Raw genomic sequence first — 19,177 nt, forward strand, 5'->3', positions numbered from 1 at the left:
TTACCCGGAACACTTCCGGTGTTCGAATATAGCCGTCCAATATATCAATCTTTATGTCTCGACTATTTTGAGACTCTTCGTCATGTCCGTGATCACATCCGGGACTCCGAACTAACTTCGGTACATCAAAACTCATAAACTCATAATATAACTATCATCGAAACCTTAAGCGTGCGGACCCTACGGGTTCGAGAACAATGTAGACATGACCGAGACACGTCTCCGGTCAATAACCAATAGCGGAACCTGGATGCTCATATTGGCTCCCACATATTCTACGAAGATCTTTATCGGTCAGACCGCATAACAACATACGTTGTTCCCCTTGTCATCGGTATGTTACTTGCCCGAGATTCGATCGTCGGTATCTCAATACCTAGTTCAATCTCGTTACCGGCAAGTCTCTTTTACTCGTTTCGTAATACATCATCTCGCAACTAACTTATTAGTTGCAATGCTTGCAAGGCTTATGTGATGTGCATTACCGAGAGGGCCCAGAGATACCTCTCCGACAATCGGAGTGACAAATCATAATCTCGAAATACGCCAACCCAACATGTACCTTCGGAGACACCTGTAGAGCTCCTTTGTAATCACCCATTTACGTTGTGATGTTTGGCAGCACACAAAGTGTACCTCCGGCAAACGGGAGTTGCATAATCTCATAGTTATAGGAACATGTATAAGTCATGAAGAAAGCAATAGCAACATACTAAACGATCAGGTGCTAAGCTAATGGAATGGGTCATGTCAATCACATCATTCTTCCAATGATGTGATCCCGTTAATCAAATAACAACTCTTTTGTTCATGGTTAGGAAACATAACCATCTTCGATTAACGAGCTAGTCAAGTAGAGGCATACTAGTGACACTCTGTTTGTCTATGTATTCACACATGTATTATGTTTCCGGTTAATACAATTCTAGCATGAATAATAAACATTTATCATGATATAAGAAAATAAATAATAATTTTATTATTGCCTCTAGGGCATATTTCCTTCATCTAGCGCAGGTCGGCAGCCTTGGAGCAATATTGCCGGACTGGTTTGACACCAGCATGATGATGAAGATGACCTCAGGGGAGGCTTAAAATTTTACGGGCACGTGTTTAAAAACGACGCGCAATACCCTAGAAGAGAGCTCCTCTAAAAAGGTTGTCCAATATCACGTTCATAAAGAAACATGAATTCGGGTCGGATCCGTATTCGCGCAGAAAATAGATCCGAAAATCGGTCCACTCATCGGAAGGTTCCCGGAGTTTGAACTGTCGGGCCGAGCTGAAATTTGGAGGGGTCGTAGATATGGGAATTACGCAGTAGATGAACGGTTGGATCTTCCAAAGGACCTCCGAGCTGGGCTCTGGAGATCACGCTCTAAACTCGTCTAGATTCCCGTCCAGATTTGAGAGGGCTCTGGTATATCGTAGATTGTCGGAGATTCCTCCATCGGAACTCGACGAAATTTTGCATGGTTGTTGTATACTCAATTCCGCATAATTCCACCAAAGGGATCGTCAAGGTGATGCTCTAAGAGGTGGTGGCAGCGGATACAAGTTCGCTGTTCAGAAAAACAGCACGGTCACCCGAGGGCAATGTTGATGTTGAGCCCCCAAGCCCCATGGATGATTCCTCCATGATCTTGATAGAGATCGGAGTTGATGTTGACGAAGGCCCTCATCTGAACATGAAGATCGGAGGCAGGGCACAGTCCTTGGTCAAGCCAAGGTGACCAGTCGAGCCGGTGACGAAGATGTCGACGTCGCAGTTAATCTGCAGACGAGCCATCGATCCTTTTGCCGATCACACAGCGGAACTCTCAATGAAAGCACCAATGTCGGTGTCAAAACCGGCGGATCTCGGGTAGGGGGTCCCGAACTGTGCGTCTAAGACGGATGGTAACAGGAGGCAGGGGACACGATGTTTTACCCAGGTTCGGGCCCTCTTGATGGAGGTAAAACCCTACGTCCTGCTTGATTTATTCTTGATGATATGGTTATTACAAGAGTTGATCTACCACGAGATCGGAGGGGCTAAACCCTAGAAGCTAGCCTATGGTATGATTGTTGTATATGTTCTATCGACTAGCCTGGTCTCGGTTTATATAATGCACCAGAGGCCTAGGATAACAAGAGTCCTAGCCGAATACGCCGGTGGGGAGGAGTCCTTGTCTTGATCACCAAGTCTTGTAGAATCTTCCATGTATGCGGAAGCTGGCCAAACTGGCCCATGAGTATACGGCCATGGGGGTGCTCGGCCCAATCTAACAGATCGGGAGACGACGTGTTGAGTACCCCCTAGTCCAGGACACCGTCAGCCGGTTCGTGATGAACCGGTACTAAAGGGAGGGGACCTTTAGTCCCCGCTCTTTAGTGCCGGTTGTGGAACCGGCACTAAAGACCCTTACGAACCGGCGCTAAAGCCTGGTTCTGCACTAGTGTATTAAGCTGCTTTCAGTGATTCGTTAATTATATTGTCTTGATAAGTAATCTCCCCACCAAAACTATTTTAGCCATCCTCAAAGTGCAGTTTTTTTAAATTAAAGTTGCTTGAGAATCAACCATGAAAGAATTTGTTTTAAGCCAAACTTGTATGTGTTCTCTGTGTGGTTAACGTTTCTTTCTTGTTTTGCATTCATGTGCTTATTGCGACTAGGACAGAAAAAGGGCCTCTGATGAAAGAATAGAAAAAACAACCTGGAGTCGCTCAAGCCACTTCATGTATTTTTATGAAAAACCCCTAGTCGGTCGGCTGCCTAACGCGGATTCTGAAGTCTTAGGCTTTGCACAGGAGACAAAGAAGAGAGCAGTTAAACGAAAGTGCTATTATGCTCCCGAGCACATGTGTGCTCGTTATCTGCCCCATCCACACGCAGCGAGATCCTCAAAAAGGGACGTATAGGCCTAGGTATAGTTGGCGTATTATTAATTTCTGCATGGCCCATGGCCCACATCTGACTACCAAGCAACATGACGCCGTAAGGCTATATAGGACCGGCTCACAAGTCAGTCACGAAATGGGCCATGAAGGCAGAGATTCTGGACTAACGGAGCACTGCCAACCCATTTATTTACTAGTAACTTTCCCTCTCGTTAGGGTTTTGTTCCTCCCGGGGCGATCTGCCGCCGTCGAGACCGTTGGTTTCCCTACCTCATCCTCCCGCCACCGCAAGGTGCGATCGATCGAGGGGCTCTCCTCTTGGGGGATCGCTCGGGTGGGGGGACCGGGTTTTTCTTGGGTTCTCGCAAACAAGGGCCGACTGATTCTCATTGTTCGGGTTAGGATTCTGGAAGATGTCTTCGAGCGCAGCCAAAAACACATCGGCGGCTGGCTCATCGGAGACAGAGGATGTGAGGAGGATGATGGAGGAATTGGGATTGAAGGAGGAAGATCTGGATGATGTAGTTTTCGACGAAGACCAGCCCCCCCCCCCCCCCCCCCCCCCCCCCCCCCCCCCCGCGGAGGCGGCCCGATGGCTGGCTATCGCTAGGATTCACTCGAAGAAAACTTACAGCCAGTATTGGTTCTTTCGCAACATGAGAGCAGCGTGGGATCTCGCGCAAACGGCAAACTTCAAGCCGCTGGAGGATAACTTGTACACCATCCAATTTTCTTGCTTGGGGGATTGGGAGAGGGTCATGCAAGAGGGACCATGGCACTTCAGAGGAGATGCGGTAATCATCAAGCCATACGATGGGGATGACACAAATTCTGGTTGAGGGATCTCAAGCCACTTAATGTATTTTTATGAAAACCCCCTAGCAACAGTTAATTATATAACAGAATTTTTGCAGCAACCACCTCAAATGGGAGCGACTATGATAGAAAAACGGCCTATGGTGAAAGAATAGAAAAATTCAATGTAAGCCATCCGATTGGAATTGGATGGCACAAATCTTTATGGAGATACGCATAACTACACGCTTATGTGCAAAAGGACCCTCCCTTCTAGTTATATTTCTAGCCAATTTCCTTCTTCTTCCTCCGCAGTGTGTGCACATTCCCGAAATTTCCCAAACCTAATGGAGTTACAGCCCCCTTCGAGTCCCTCTTGCTTGCCGATGGCCACTGCGATTGCGGTTCAGATCCATTGCCAAGCTCCAGCCCCGCGTTGTGCAACTCGCGTACGGCAAACCAATGGTGTGTTCCCTGCCTCCTTCCCTTTCTAGATCTAGCAGTAGCTCGGCGGTGCCAGCAACTCGGTGCTGGGGTCCTCGCCTCCTTTCCCTCCCATGCTCATCCTCAAGTTTTTCTTCTCCGTAGTGCTATGTCATCATTGAAATTTCTTGTTAATTGATGGTGAGGCAGTGATACACATATGATTGACAAGGAAACTTGCAAGGCTTGCTATTGTTAACATGGATTGGGGTCATATTAAGCTGCTTTCAGTAATTCACTAATTCTTTGTCGTTTGATTTGCCCGTCGTATCTCTAACAGTAAGACCGATGAGGCTGCCATTCATGCACCGGTCTACTCCCTCTGTCCCATATTAGTTGTCGCTCAAACGGATGTATCTAGCACTGAAATACATCTAGATACATCCATTTCAGAGACAACTAATATGGAACGGAGGGAGTAGCACAGACATGACAATGACCAGGGACTATAATAACAATAGAAGAAGATAAAATTCTCCTTTTCTGCAAAAAAAACCCAATGTGACATCAATCTTCGCGCCACACTCGGGCAAGTTAGAGCGTCTCCAGCCGCGCCCCCAACAGGCCTCCCCAGGCCACTTTTTAGGCGCCGGCGCGGAAAAAATGCCCCAGTCGTGCCCCTAGGATGCCGAAAATCGCCGGTTCGGCCCTTTTTTCCGCCCGGCGGTCACAGGCCGAACCCGACGCACTGGGGAGCAGTTGGGGGCTCTGGCGCAAGGGAAGAGCGTGGCTGGCCCACACCGTCAGGGGAAAAGTCAAGGTTTTCTTCCCTGACTCGCCTCCCACCCCCCGCGCTCTCGGCCACCAGTAGCTATATCCCGGCGCCGCCCGCCGCCCTACACCGCTAGATAGCCATTCCCCGCCGGAAAAATAGCAGCGCTTCGCCGCGGCAGCCCCTCCAACAGCAGCTGGGTGTTTCCGGCCGCGGAGGCGCGGTTTAGCGGCGGGTACACGCCCACCGAGCGCAAGGTGTTTGGCGATTTGCCTGCCTCGGCGATGGACTCGAACGACGAGGAAGCGCTCGCCGTGCTGCTGGAGGAGGAAGCCGAGGCCGACGTCCAGGAAGAAGAGCATCTCATGGTGCTCGCCGCCCTCGCCCAGCTGCTGGCGAGCAATGAAAAGCCGCGGCGAGGTGGCTTGGCGCCTGGGCGGGTGAAAGCAAAGAACCGGCATCGTCTCGAAGGCTACTGCATGCTCTACTCCGACTACTTCGCCGATGCTCCACTTCACGGCGAGAAAACATTTCGGCGCCGTTATCGGATGAGCCGAAAGCTCTTCCTCAGGATTGTGAATTCCATCCGGGAGTTCGACAACTACTTCAAGTGCAAGATGGATTGCACCAGCGCTCTTGGATTCACCTCCATCCAGAAGTGCACGATAGTGATGAGGATGCTTGCATATGGAGCTCCTGGTGATTCACTCGACGACTATGGGCGCATGGCCAAGTCCACCAGCATAGAGTTTTTCTACAAGTTCTGTCGGGCAGTGGTGGCAGTGTTTGGACCACAATACTTGAGAACACCCAATGTGGAAGACACTGCTCGGATCCTAGCACAGAATGCAGCAAGAGGATTTCCTGGGATGCTTGGAAGCATCGACTGCATGCATTGGAAATGGAAGAATTGTCCATTTGCTTGGCAGGGGATGTACAAAGGCGCCAAAGGCGGTTGCAGTGTGGTGCTTGAGGCGGTGGCCACACAGGATCTCTGGATTTGGCACTCCTTCTTTGGTATGCCAGGAACTCACAATGACATCAATGTGCTGCAGTGCTCTCCTGTCTTTGCCAAGCTTGTTGAAGGTCATTCTCCTCTGATGAACTTCGAGATCAATGGACGACACTACAACAAAGGGTACTATCTAGCTGATGGCATCTATCCGAGATGGTCGACATTTGTGAAGACGATCTCAAACCCTGTGCCAGGAGGCAAGAACGCCTGGTTTGCGAAGGTTCAGGAGGCTTGCAGGAAGGATGTCGAGAGGGTATTTGGTGTGCTCCAATCTCGATTTGCTGTTGTCCGGTACCCCGCTCAGACCTGGTCGAAAGATCAAATGTGGGAGATTATGACTTGCTGTGTCATCTTGCACAACATGATCATCGAGAGCGAGCAAGAAGACCCAGTGTTTGACACTGAACCATACTACAGGCAGGGTCCTCTAGCCGAAGTTGATCACCAGCTACCGGCAATCTAGACTGCCTATCTCAGTATGCGTCAGGAGATCCGAGACCCACAGGTGCATCATCAACTGCAGCAAGATCTGATAGAGCATCTATGGAGGCTCAAGGGTGACGCCGGGCGCGGCGTGTGATGAAATATGAGTTTTTATTTGTTGAACTATATAATTTGTATTGAACTATTTGTTGTTGTATTATTTTGTTGAAGTATTTGATATTTTTGTGATGAAATATGTGATAAAAAAATTTATATGCATAATTGAACGCCGAACAACGGCGAACCACGTCAAATATGGGCCTATTGTCGCCCATATGGATCCTTTATTCGCCGAAATGGGGCTGAAAAATGGACCAATTTCGACGCCTAGGGGCGACGATTGGTCGCGAAACCGCCCCAGCGCCGATTGCATCGCCGGCTTGCCCCAAGGGCGGTTTTTATGCGTCCTGGGAGCCGAACGGCTGAAGATGCTCTTAGACCTAGTGGCAGAGCCAACGTCTTGACAATGGGTGTAGGTCACTAAAATCTTAGTTTTTTACTCAATTTTTCTCTAATTTCTTGATGTATGGTGTATTGTCTCATTCTCCACCGTGTGATTATGATCAAACGGCCGCTAGCTTCCCTGCTTGGACACATTGACCACGTACGCTGGGCCGTCCCGTCTCCCCCAGCCGGAGGAAGCTTCCAGAACCTTCAGCCGGAGCAACCGAGCGCGAGACATGGTGGTGCTGCACGTGAAATCGTCGACCTCCTCCTCGTCCCCATCCCCGTCCCCGCCGGAGGTAGAGGAGGAGATGGAGTTCCTGTACGAGTGCGCCGCCACTGCCGCCGTCGCGGACGTGGCGGCCGCGCTCGCGGGCACCGCCGGCCTCCAGGCCCGCGTCCTCTCCCTCTGCCGCCGCCTCCGAGGCGAGTGATGAAAGTTCCCGACGCCGCGTCGCGCTAGCCGCTGCCTGCCATGGATGAGCGGATCGAATTCGGACTGACGCGCTCATGTTTTTGTTGCGGTTGCAGAGAGGTGCCCGAGCGGCGAGCTGGAGAGGGCTCTTTCGGAGGCCGAAGCCTACGCCTCCAAGGTAAAGTTTCTCGACTCGTTTCAGTAGCTGCTCAACTCAGATGCCTGGATTTGTTCCAGTTCTGTCGATTTGTTTGTGGGAGATGCCTGGATTTGTTCCAGCTCTGTACCTTTGAGAGCTTCAGGTGTGGATCGATGTCGATAGCTAGTACAATTGATTGAGCGCATGAGGCTTACAACTGAGCTCCATGAAGGGGGGGGGGGGGGGACATGTGTGATTTTGTTACTTGTACTACCCCTGCCTACTGGTGTGATGAACTAACTTATGCTGCTGCTGCATCATTCATGTACGTTGTACTGAATTTACTGAAAAGGATGATAAGCTGAGGTTGCACCAGCCAATAAGAATTAATGAATTCTTTTATTTTTTGTAAAATTTTTGTTGACACCGAAACATGGTTTGTTTTAATGGAGCTTAGTGTATGGGAAGTGTCATGTGTGTATACTTGTGAATGAACCGGTGCCGCTACTGTCTATGGCGCTTTGGCATGCAGTTTCAAGGGCTTGCAGACATTTGTTACATTAACAAGCGAAACCATTGATTTTTTGGGTCTGAATAACGATCATTTCAGAACTTTTATTTAGTATTCAAGAAAATGGAGATGATGAAAAGCTAGCTTCTGCTATGTCACAGACCATCGACAGTTGCTACATAAAGGCCGCTGGATTGGCCTAGAGTTTCTTAGCGCGTTTCTGCGTTTGCTTATTTAGTAGCCAAAACTTTCTTGTTTTAGAAGTCTTGTACATTGGTTTGACTTCCCTCTCAGCTACATCGTGTAATAATTGTTTCTGAACATGCCCATGTAATTTGTTTGGTTCTTGGTCAGTGTTTCCAGTTTGGGAAATGAAAGCTAAATTAGCCCTTGCCTTATTATCAATCAACCAAAATTCTTTAAGAGTTGATATATCACGATGGTGCTTGCTGGAATGTTTTGGTTGAAGAGTTGAGATCTATCTGAATCTTATTCCAGGTACAAGTACGTCATAACAAATTTGTGTCCCCTCGTGCTCTAAGGGAACATATCAAGAATATTGAAAAGACAGCTGCTAATGCTCTACCAGACACTTCGGAGGCCTTATGTCCGCAACATCCAAAATCAGGTAACGCGAATGAGTTTAGATACCAGAGATGCAAATTTGCGAAAACTGTAATGTAGATACAGTATTCCTGGAGAAAGACTGAATTCCACAATACATAGGTTGTTCTGTATATTTCCTGGTCTCAGTGAGCTCTCTGAATCTCTTAAAAACTGTAATGTAGATACAGTATACCTTTATTAAACTTGACAAAGTTTCCTTTAGAGTTTAAATTCATTTCTCCATTTTCTCTGGAACACGGGATATCCTCTTCTTAGTATTTAATTTGTTCTTGTAAACAATATCCAGATGAAAAGCGTGACAGCATACAACTTTGGTGGGCTGGAAAAGAGCTAGCTATGGATAAGAAGCTATCTGACTATATTGGTGTTAATGACAAAACAAAGGTAACACACAACTGTATTGCCCATAACATTTGCTTCAGTTTGTGATTGATTTTTTTATTAACATTGTATTAATCTATGCAGATTGTCATCAGGCTAAGCCTCCCAACGAGCCTTTAGTGTGGTCCTGTCGGTCGTTGATATTGCCTGGTGCTCCCTCTGTATCAAAATACAAGACGTATTTTTATACTCCCTTTGTATCAAAAAAGAGTATTGAAAAACGTCTTATATTTTGATACAGAGGGAGTAGTGAATTTTTCTTTTGAGTAGTATATGCATTTATGCAAATTAGGCACATGTAAGTTGTTTTTCATTTTCGTGAGAAAACAAACAGGCACCATCTTCAGCTTCATGTACCAATGGACAACATGTATCAACAGGTTAAAACAATCACAGTATAATCACTGAATGTTTCATTGTACAATGTTCAAGGTATTTCTGGGCATCAAGCTGTGAGTGAGTAATACATTTGATCATGATTCAACTCTGTGTGTGCAATAAGACTAGCTAAGAGAGAAAATTGCATTTCCTGCTAAATGATCATCACTCGTATGATCTTTGAAGCTGGGAGTATGCAATCTGGTGGTAGACAAACTCATTGTGCAAATTGCTTGTTATTCAGAATGGTGCCCTGATTATGTTTTCTCGTGTCCAGAGAAGTATTCCAACTTGTCTAGCATTGCAGCAGCTGCCTACATGATGCCCCCCCCCCCCCCCCCCCCCCCCCCCCTCCTCTGAACATGCATGTACTGTTTATCTTCAATCTGGTTCAACTTATGCTGTTGTATTTAGCTTGCTTGTCCTCACATGGATGTCTCTTGAGCTCCAATGAACAAACACACTCTGAGCAGCAAAAAGTGAAGCATTTTGTTGGGTATCTAGGTTTCTTATCACTGAGCAGGTAGACTATGTACCACATTGCAGGAAGGCTACAGGCATCTTAAGCAGGTGCTTTTGATCCCTTTCTTAGTTCTTGATTTTACATTTGAGTAAATCTTGCTTACCATTAGTGCCATATATTATAGGAAAACATTTGTGTGTCTGTCAAAGGTGAAACCAAAACGTGTGGTACTCCTATAATTATTGGCAAAATACACTCAAGGTTCTGTGAAATCCGTTCTGGATTGAGAAACCAGAGAGTATGTGCATTGCTGCAATCATGGAGCTGTCCATCGTGAATATGGCCGGTGCCTTGTCTGAATGCAACTCTTGGCGTTTGCAGACGGAGGAGTCAGGACTCAGGCAAAAACCTACACTTCAATCTAGTTCAACTTTTGCTCTTGTATTTAGCTTGCTTGTGCTCATGTGCATGTCTCTTGAGTTCCATTGAGCAAACACGCTCTGAGCAGGAAAAAGCGAAGCATTTTTGGGCATCTAGGTTTCTTATCAGTGATAGACTATGTACCATATCCCAGGAAAGTTGCAGGCATCCTAAGCAGGTGCTTTTGATCCCTTTCGTAGTTCATGATACCATATTTGAGTGCATTTTGCTTAATATTTGTTACATGTGTTCTTGAAAAATATGTTTGTTTCTGTCGAAGGCGAAACATAACGTGTGTTACTCCCATGGTTTATTTATTTTCAAAATACCTATGGTTCTGTGGAATCAATTCTGGATCTGGAAACCAGAGAGTATGTGCATTGCTGCAATCATTGAGCTGTGCATTGTGAAATTGTACACGTGACATATGGCCGGTGCTTGTCTGAATGCAACCAGAGGAGTCAGGAATCAGGCAATGCTACTCATGGGAAACCAGCACTGTTCAGCAACCGGCCAAAGGTATGGTTTTGCCTTGTCTCTCTGACTCTCCCACTAAGGTTAACCTCTACTTGTGCGAGGAAAAATATTAACCTGTAGTGCTGATGTTGGAATTCGACAGGTGTGGGGAAGATGGCGCCTCTTTGTCCACAGGTATTAATCCTGTTTTGTCTTATCCCCTGTCTTATACCTGTAGAAATTCTTATGGCGAGATCTGTCCAAATTTTTTTTCCAGGCACAAGTATGCCATAACAATTCGTGTCCCCTTGTGCTCTAAGGGAATGTAATACAGCTGCTAATGCTCTACAAGATACTTCGGAAGCCTTCTCTGTCTGCAACATCCAAAATCAGGTAACATGGACTAGTTCAGATAACAGAGATGCAAATTTGTGAAAACTGCAAATTTGTTATGGTTGTCCTGAAGAAAGACTGAACTCCGCAATAGATAGGTTAATTTTTATATCTTATAGTTTGAGTGAGCTATCAGAATCTTTTAAAGGCCTATCAACCTTTATTCAACTTGACAAAGTATCCCTTAAGAATTTAAATTTATCTCTCCATTTTGTTTGGAACACGGTATCCTGTGCTTATTATCGTTCAATTCGTTCTTGTCAACAATATCCAGATGAAGAGCGTAACAGTATACAACTCTGGTGAGCTGGAAGAGAGCTAGCTATAGATAAGAAGCTATCTGGCTATATTGGTGTTAATGACAAAACGAAGGTAACACACAGCTGTAGTGCATGACATTTGCTTCAGTTTATGATTAGTTCCTTACTACTTTGTATTGAATTATGCAGATTGTTGTTGCTAATTATTCGCATGTTGAGGTGTTTTTCATTTTCGTGAGAAAACAAGCAAGCATCCTCTTCAGCTGTATGTACCGATTAACAACATGTATCAACAGCTTAAAACAATGACAACATGTATTTGTGGGCATCAGGCTGCGAGTCATACATTAAATCATGATTCAACTCTGTGTGTGTCAGTGTGTGTGTGCAATAAGACTAGCTAATATAGAAAATTGCATTTCCTTCTAGACGATCATCACTTGTGTGATATTTTGAAGCTGGGAGTATGGAATCAGATGGTCGACACACTCATCTATGCAAATTGCTTGTTGTTCAGAGTGGTGCCCTGATTCAATTTTGTCGTGTCTAGAGAAGTAGCCCAACTTATCTAGCATTGCAGCAGCTGCCTGCATGATGGGGGGCCCTGAACATGCCTGCACCATTTATCTTCAACCTGGTTCAGCTTTTGCTGTTGTATTTAGCTTGCTTGTCCTCGCATGCATGTCTCTAGAGCTCCCAATGAACAAACACACTCTGAGCAGCAAAAAGTGAAGCATTTTTGGGTATCTAGGTTTCTTATCACTGATAGACTGTGTACCACATTTCAGGAAGGTTGCAGGCATCTTAAGCAGGCGCTTTTGATCCTTTATTCGTTGATCATTTTACATTCTTTTATTTGCTTACGGACATACTTTAGTGATCTAAACGCTCTTATATTGCTTTTAGGGCGGAGTAATATGGAAGGAAATGCGTGTTTCTGTGATTCTGTCGAAGGCGGAACATAACGCGGGGTACTCCTATAATTATTGGCAAAAAAATACTTGAGGTTCTGTGAAGTCCATTCTGGATTGAGAAACCAGAGAGTATGTGCATTGCTGCAATCATCATGGTCTCATGGAGTTGTCTATTGTGGGATGAGATTATACATACACGGGACATATGGCCGGTGCCTGTCTGAACGCAACCCTTGGCGTATGCAACCGGAGGAATCGGTCAGGACTCGGGGCAACGTCACTCGTGCACTGTTGAGGACTCAGCAACCGGCCAAGGTATGGCTTTGGCATGTCTCCCTCACTAAAAGATTAACCTGCAGTAGTACCTGTGTTAGAGAAAAAAGTTTAACCTGTGGTAGTAGTACAGTACCGATGCTTGTTGGAATGCAACAGGTGTGTGTGGGGAAGGAAGGAAGACGGCGCCTCTCTGGCTGTCCACAGGTATTAATACCGTTTTGTCTCATCCCCTGTCTTCTACCACCACCCGTAGAGAAGAAAAAATGCATGCCTGCCTGCCTGCACATAATATAAAATTACTGCCCTAAGTGTCACATGAGATTAGGTAAGTCTGTTTGCATGGGGCATTGAAGCCCGCCTCTGTCCTGTCCTGTCCTGCCTTGCAGTTAGTTGCATTTCACTGTACTACTACTGCCATCAGCATGATAAACAAGCATATCTTGGTCCAAGGGCTCAGTGAGATGCCCGTACTACATTACGCGTTCTCTCCATAACTTTGACCCCTCAGTCAAACCATCTGCCACCCCTGTCTGTCCTCCTGCCGCAGCGCAATGAAAAACGCAATGAAAATAACCAATGTTGTACCAGATGCTAGCCATTGTTCCTCTGCTTCACCCCTGCCGTGCCACCTCCACGGTATTTTCACCTTTTTCAGGCTCGCAAATACGCCGGTGGCCGAGAGATAATACAGTACCAGCAGCGGCACCTCCACTGTTTCTGGATGCCGATTCCACGCTTTGGTCCGTATCTGTACGCGCCCTCCCTCGCTCGCTGGAGGCTGGAGCCCAGGAGGAAGGAAGGAGGGAAGGAAGCAATCATTCTGCACGGCCGGGTAGCCATGGATGGGCTCGCGCACACGAACCAAAGCAAAGCGGCGGGCGCTGCTGCGGCTGCCGCTGCCAGCGCAAGTGGGTGGAGGGAGGGGGAGGCGCCTTTTCCAGCGGTTTGTTGCGATTGGAAATCTCTCTCCAGCTTTTCCCCTCCGCCCGGGCAACAGAAAGGCGAGCCCTTTTCCCCCCATGGCCACCGGGGAGGAAGATTCCCTCTGCTCGCATTAGGGTTTTGCTCGCTCGCCCCATGCGGTTCCAAGATGCCGCTGCTAAACCCTGTGCTGGCTTTAACTGTCGCTGGGAGATGGACGGTGAAAGGAGGGGGAATCTCCCGTTCGCTTTGTGAGATTTCTCTCCCTCTGGCTCTGGCTCTGGCCCATCGCACTCCCTCCCAATGCTCGTGCTCGGCTGGGCGGGCCGGGCCTGTGGTGGTGGTGTGCTTGCATTGCGTGACAATGACACGTCCCGGTCAGAAGAAGATGGAGGAGGACAAGCCGTGGTGGAGGGGAACTGGCAATCATCATCATCACAAGCCAAGGCTGCGAGCCTTTTTGGCCACCCCATTGTGCCGTGTGGCTTTGTCAGTGACTCAGCGCCCTATGCACCATTGCTACCACCTTCCAACTGTTCCAGGTATCTCTGATACGATACATAATTAGTTTCCAACAAACATATAAAGCTAAGTATCTCTGGTAGGACACAATCACAAAAGTTCAAATGATTTCATGAGTAATGCTACTAGTTACAATGGCCACATTGTAGTTTTTAATTTACAACAGAGTACTTGCACTAGTTTATGTTTGGCTATTCCTTTTGGATGTGCAGATAGGACAGTCATCTTCTAACCTTGTTAACCACAACAGAAAGCTTTGGATGATTTCTACTCCATTGGCCGGCGATGTGTAGGTTCAAAGGAAAGCAAAGCATTTTCCATGGAGCACTAGTGTAACACTCACAGAGCCTTTGTTTTGAAGCCAAGGCAAGGCATGGCGAACGAGATGCAGCGTGGAGCAGAAGTTGGCAGGGGCATGGAGGGAGCGAGCAATGTGTGCGAGGTAGGTGAAAGCATGCATGACCCAATTTATAACACCGGATTGGAATGAATATTTTGCACAGGAGAGGGCATGGTCAAGTAGTGTGTACTTTGAGTGGAATCAAATCTGCCACCAAGTCAGTGCCACCCTAGCACACCATTCATCGGCACAGCGCCGTACGCTCACCCCTGCCCCCACGCACAATAGTTTGTTCACTCAAGGTGGTGTAGCAATGGTGTATATGATGATGCTTCCCGATCCCAGCAACACTTGTCAAGATCAATGATCAATCAATGGTGGAAGCATTTTTGATCTCTTGGTCACACATCTAGTAGAAGAACAGAGCTTTTGATCCATTCACATGAATGAAGAAGAGATGAACATGAACAGTGACAACCAAGGCAAAAATCAAAGAGAAGTTCTTGATTCCTCACAAGTAATTCACAGGCACATTGCTCATCTTCACAAACATTTCCCCCCAAAACCAGAGAGAAAGAAGGGGAAAGAAAAGGAAAGAAAACATCCAAGCTCATGGAGTCATCCCCTGCACATCTCCTGCCTCTCTTGCGAGGACTCGTTGGCGGCGGCGGCGGCGACGGAGGTGGAGATCCTGGGGGTGTTGGACACGGAGTAGAACACCACGCCGCTGGCGCTCTTCCTACCCTGCTGCAGCAGCTGCTGGTGCGACCTCTTGCAGTGGGCAATGGCGCCCTGGATGGCCCCCTCCTCCGACCCGGCGCTGCTGCTCCGCTTCAGCACCGGCATCGCCGCCGCCCTCGGCCGGAGGAAGAACCGCTCCGCGTCGCCGCAGGACGGCGTCGACGAGGAGGAGGACGAGGCGGAGGACGAGGAGCAGAGCGGCGAGGTCCCCGGCGGAGCCGACGCCGACGCCGCCGCCTTCGTCGCCACCACCAGGCGCACCCGCCGGATGATGCCGGAGAAGGACCTGCGGTGGCTGCAGAGTTCGTCTTGGTCCAGCAGGCTCGCCCTCTCCCTCCCGCCGCCGCCGCCGTTGACGATGCCGAGGTCGCCTGCCTTGGCGAGGAAGAGGGACTTGATGTACTCCCTGGACGTCCACCGCTTCATCAGCTTCAGCCTCTTGGACCAAGAGTACCTCTTGGCGCCCACCTTGCCGTCGCCGCCGTCCTCCACATCCGCGCTTGCGCTCACACTAGGCGCCGCCGGCCCCGCCACCGCCGGCTTGATCTCCGGCACATTCACCTGCTGCTCCTGCAGCAGCTTCTGCACGAGCTGCAGCCGCGGGGGCAGGTGCAGCGGCAGGAGCTTGCCCCTGTAGAACAGCTCGTCCGCCGGCGACGCGTAGGCCGCCTCCTCCCTGCGCCTGGACACACCGCCACCTCCACCTCCACCAGCGCTCTGAAACTCGAACTCGAGGAGCGCGCACTGGGGCGAGGAGGGGGAGAGGTCCATGTCGATGTAGTCGTCCTGGACGACCATGGTCGGGGCCCTCGCCATTGCCACACCGGAATCTGCGACCTTCGGGTGGGGATGGAGAGGCCTCCGGCCAGACCAGACGGTTTATAGGGTTTTGGTTTGGGGGCCGGAGCCGGAGCCGTGGGAGTCCGTGGCGTCGGGGTTGGTTAGGTAGAGGAGGAGCGCAGCACCACAAATGCAACCGCAGAGCAGGGAGGGAGGGAGGGGGGGAGACAGTAATGGGGTGAAGTTATTGGGGGAGCGAGGCATGGGGCTCCGGCGCTCCGCTGAGGTGGCGCTGGGGGCTCTGTCTCTCTTTATGTAGAAAAATGGGCATGGCTCTGCCCGCGTCGTCTCGCTCTGCTTGGCCCATTATTTTTGTCCTTTCAACTTTGTGCTTACAGTATGCTGGGCTTGGTTTTCGTAGACTTCTGAGCAACTTCCTAAAATATCATTGCGATAGCAAAGCTAGTACGAACTAGGGCGTGGTGCAGCTATTTTGATTAATGTAGATTGAGTAGAGTATTCAATTTTTTAGCTTGTAGGAGCATTCGTAGTGTACAGTGCGGAGGCTCTGTGCTCATGTTCACTCACCTCGCTTGCTCATGTTCAGGCAGCGGAAGCGGTGGCGAGAAATGTTCCGTGTAATGACAAGTCCCATCGAGTTCAATTCGGCCGGCGTACCAAGAAATGTTTGTGATGGTCTATCTATCTGCTCCGCTGCCGCCCAAAGCCCATGATGTGACGGTATGATAGGCGCGGCAAGCGAAGGGAGGACGCTCCGGTGATAAGGTAAAAAAAGCGGTCAAAAGACGGCGAGGACTGGGCAGTTTTTAAGACGGCACGCCGGAGTAGATGAGATGAGGAGCACCACCATCCGCTGGCTGGACGGTGAGCTTTCTCCAAAGCCCTCCTCTCAAAATACTGCACACCGCATCATGGCCTCGCCGGTTTTCTACCGTCTTTTACTTGGTATCTCTTGATGGGCCTTCATTGTTCTCGTTGTTGTACCTCCGGGATGATTGGGTCTTTGCGAGCTTTTTAATGCGGTAAGTAGTTTTGGAGTGGTGTGGCGGAGAAAAGCTGCGGGGAGGGGGGCAGGGCATTCATGCGGTCACAAGGCTGGGAGGGACAATGCCGCAATGGTGGCTCGGCTCGTTTGACCGGCCTTTGGCCCTGGTCCAAAAGAGGGCTGGACGTTCTACAGTGGCTCGGTGAGGAGCCCGTGGACCGAAGGGGTGGGAGGGGGGCCTGGGTATGCGTGCGCTCTGCAGGTGAGCTGCGTGACTCGCTCCCACATGAACCATTTGTTTAAGCAGCCCATCATTATTTACTGTTAATGACCATTTGGTCTGGTATTAGTAACTTTGACAAAATGAAGTATAGCAGGGGAATCATTTTCCTCTTGTTTCATGCTTCAATTCGTTTGCAAAATGTTTTTTCAATGTATACAGTCTAAATGGTTAATTTCTATAAGGATTGAGTATATATTTGTCTAATTTCTAAGAACCCTAAGGGTTAGGTGAGACCTTATAGAAATTCTTAAAAATTGAAGTGGACATGACATGTCAATCCTCTACTTTTCCTATGGTTCAAGAATTCTGTAAAACTAAAAGGAATGAATCCTTAGATGTTGCTGATTTACAAGTTGGTTCTGTAAAATCTAACAAGACATAGAAAAAATGGGTGTAGGCTCTCTCCTCAAGCAAGAAGTTGTTGATTTATACAGTCTAAATGGCATAAATCAGCAACTCGTTTTTTTGAGTAAGAGCTGCTCTCTTAAATATACAAGTCTAAATGGCATAAGATTAATATCTATATATTCATATTGGAAAACACTTACTTATAATATTACAAATCATTTACTTATAATTGTATTATGTATACCATAGAAAGTACTTCACCACGGGGAATGTATCGGGTGCTTCCACGGTTCCACCCTTGGGTGCTCCCGGTGTTCCACATATTTTAAAATGTTCGCAAAGTTCTGGAAAAAAAATCTAGCGCATTCACACAACATCAATGTATTGCCCCTTCACCACGTTAGATTAAATGTTACTAGTAGATTTGCTAAATCAAATGTTTAATTATTTTCTATCATTGTTTCATTTCAGATGTTGCTGATTTACAAGTTGGTTTTGATCGTTTCTTGTCCAGGCCCCAGAAGATTTAACAAGGACAAAAAAGAAATCGTGTGTAGGGGCTCGTCCAGCTAGAACGGCGAACTTTACGGGAAAAGACTGACAGGCGTAGCCTAGTTTTTCTAATAATTGCGCCCATGAGATTGAGATTCCACAAGGATTCGAGATCAATGACAACGCAAGTAATGATATTTTAGCAGCCTGTGCTCCTGCGACCTAGGGAAGATGTATATGTTATATCTCGAATACTTTTCCCCTGCCCCTCCTTTTCATTTCAAGCAAAAGGGGTGACGACTATGCTGTAGCGCCCAAGTAACATATTGATTTGCCCACTTGACCTAGATTCGGTGTGGACTCGTGATCAGCTGCGATGCTAGAATAATGTGGACCTGGCTAGAATGTTTGTTCTTCCTTGCAAGGTTGTCTTGTTTGAGCCTCTCTAGATTAAGTTGCTTTTACTATAGATTACCATAGAGGCCTTTCGGATTTAATGGCTGGGGTAAAGAAAGTTTTGTCGGAATCTGGCGGCTAGAATTTTATCATCTTGTAGTCTAATTTCAAAAAAAAATTACCATGTGACCTTTCGGATTAAGTGGCTGAGGTAAAGAAAGTTTTGTTGGAATCAGACGGCTAGAATTTTATTATCTTGTAGTTTAATTTCATCATTTTACCCTGTATTGATTAAGAATAAGAGAATTACTTGATTAGTTAAAAAACGGACTAAACCCGTTACAACAGGCCCACAAAACAAGGCAACGGAGGGATCTAGCTACCCGCAAACACCCAACATGCTCATGATAAGAGGAACGTCGCTGATGATATGTGTAAACTGTAATTGTCATCACTTCTTCCTGTGCAACTGACTCAAACTTCACCATCGACGACAAACAAAGGGACCCTCGCCCACGAGATCCCTACTAAGCCATGGCAAACAATTGGCCAACCATGTCGAGCACTAGGTAGCTCTGACTTTGGTGACAAGCCTCGAGGAGAAATAAGCACATCTTGCACCGACTGTGCTTGCCATCGTTGCTGCCAAGTCGCTCGATGACTGTACAACTCTCAATTCATCGCTAGACAACAAAAGTTGCAAGGAAAACCCAAAGACATGTCGAGCAATCGACAAAGGAAGACATGTGACAATCCAACTGCTCTTGCCACCACCATCGTTGCCGCACGAGTCCCAATGCCATAGGATTCGAGGCCGCTGCCACAACACCCGCGCGACCAAGTCACCACACCACTGGTCCTCCAGTGGCCCTGCTCGAAAAACAATGTGTTCAAGAAGGTAG

General features: G+C 47.8%; 2 protein-coding genes and 1 long non-coding RNA gene across 9 annotated transcripts; 2 read left to right on the forward strand and 1 right to left on the reverse strand.

Annotated features, from left to right (window-relative positions):
• Positions 1-6,958: 6,958 nt before the first annotated feature.
• On the forward strand, positions 6,959-9,307 carry LOC125544731 (cilia- and flagella-associated protein 298-like). The gene is made up of 5 exons (XM_048708481.1): positions 6,959-7,239; positions 7,345-7,406; positions 8,377-8,506; positions 8,792-8,889; positions 8,971-9,307. Exons 1-5 carry the CDS (start codon positions 7,050-7,052, stop codon positions 9,004-9,006), a joined length of 516 nt encoding a protein of 171 aa, XP_048564438.1. The 5' UTR covers positions 6,959-7,049; the 3' UTR covers positions 9,007-9,307.
• A 295-nt stretch (positions 9,308-9,602) lies between these two features.
• Positions 9,603-18,664, forward strand: LOC125544740. 7 transcript variants are annotated; one of them, XR_007299661.1, is made up of 8 exons: positions 9,603-10,666; positions 10,767-10,798; positions 10,881-10,996; positions 11,271-11,368; positions 12,163-12,485; positions 12,603-14,331; positions 16,358-16,635; positions 17,902-18,662. It is a non-coding gene; the product is annotated as an uncharacterized LOC125544740 (long non-coding RNA). The 7 variants fall into 7 exon arrangements; XR_007299654.1 differs by having other exon boundaries at positions 12,163-13,909; positions 14,102-14,331; positions 17,902-18,660; XR_007299668.1 differs by having other exon boundaries at positions 12,163-12,650; positions 14,140-14,331; positions 17,902-18,652.
• On the reverse strand, positions 14,710-16,036 carry LOC125544724 (probable membrane-associated kinase regulator 3). Its single transcript, XM_048708472.1, has one exon. It carries the CDS (start codon positions 15,784-15,786, stop codon positions 14,848-14,850), a length of 939 nt encoding a protein of 312 aa, XP_048564429.1. The 5' UTR covers positions 15,787-16,036; the 3' UTR covers positions 14,710-14,847.
• Positions 18,665-19,177: the final 513 nt, after the last annotated feature.

The sequence above is a fragment of the Triticum urartu genome, chromosome 1 (genome assembly GCF_003073215.2).
Source record: "Triticum urartu cultivar G1812 chromosome 1, Tu2.1, whole genome shotgun sequence".
Lineage (NCBI taxonomy): Eukaryota > Viridiplantae > Streptophyta > Magnoliopsida > Poales > Poaceae > Triticum > Triticum urartu.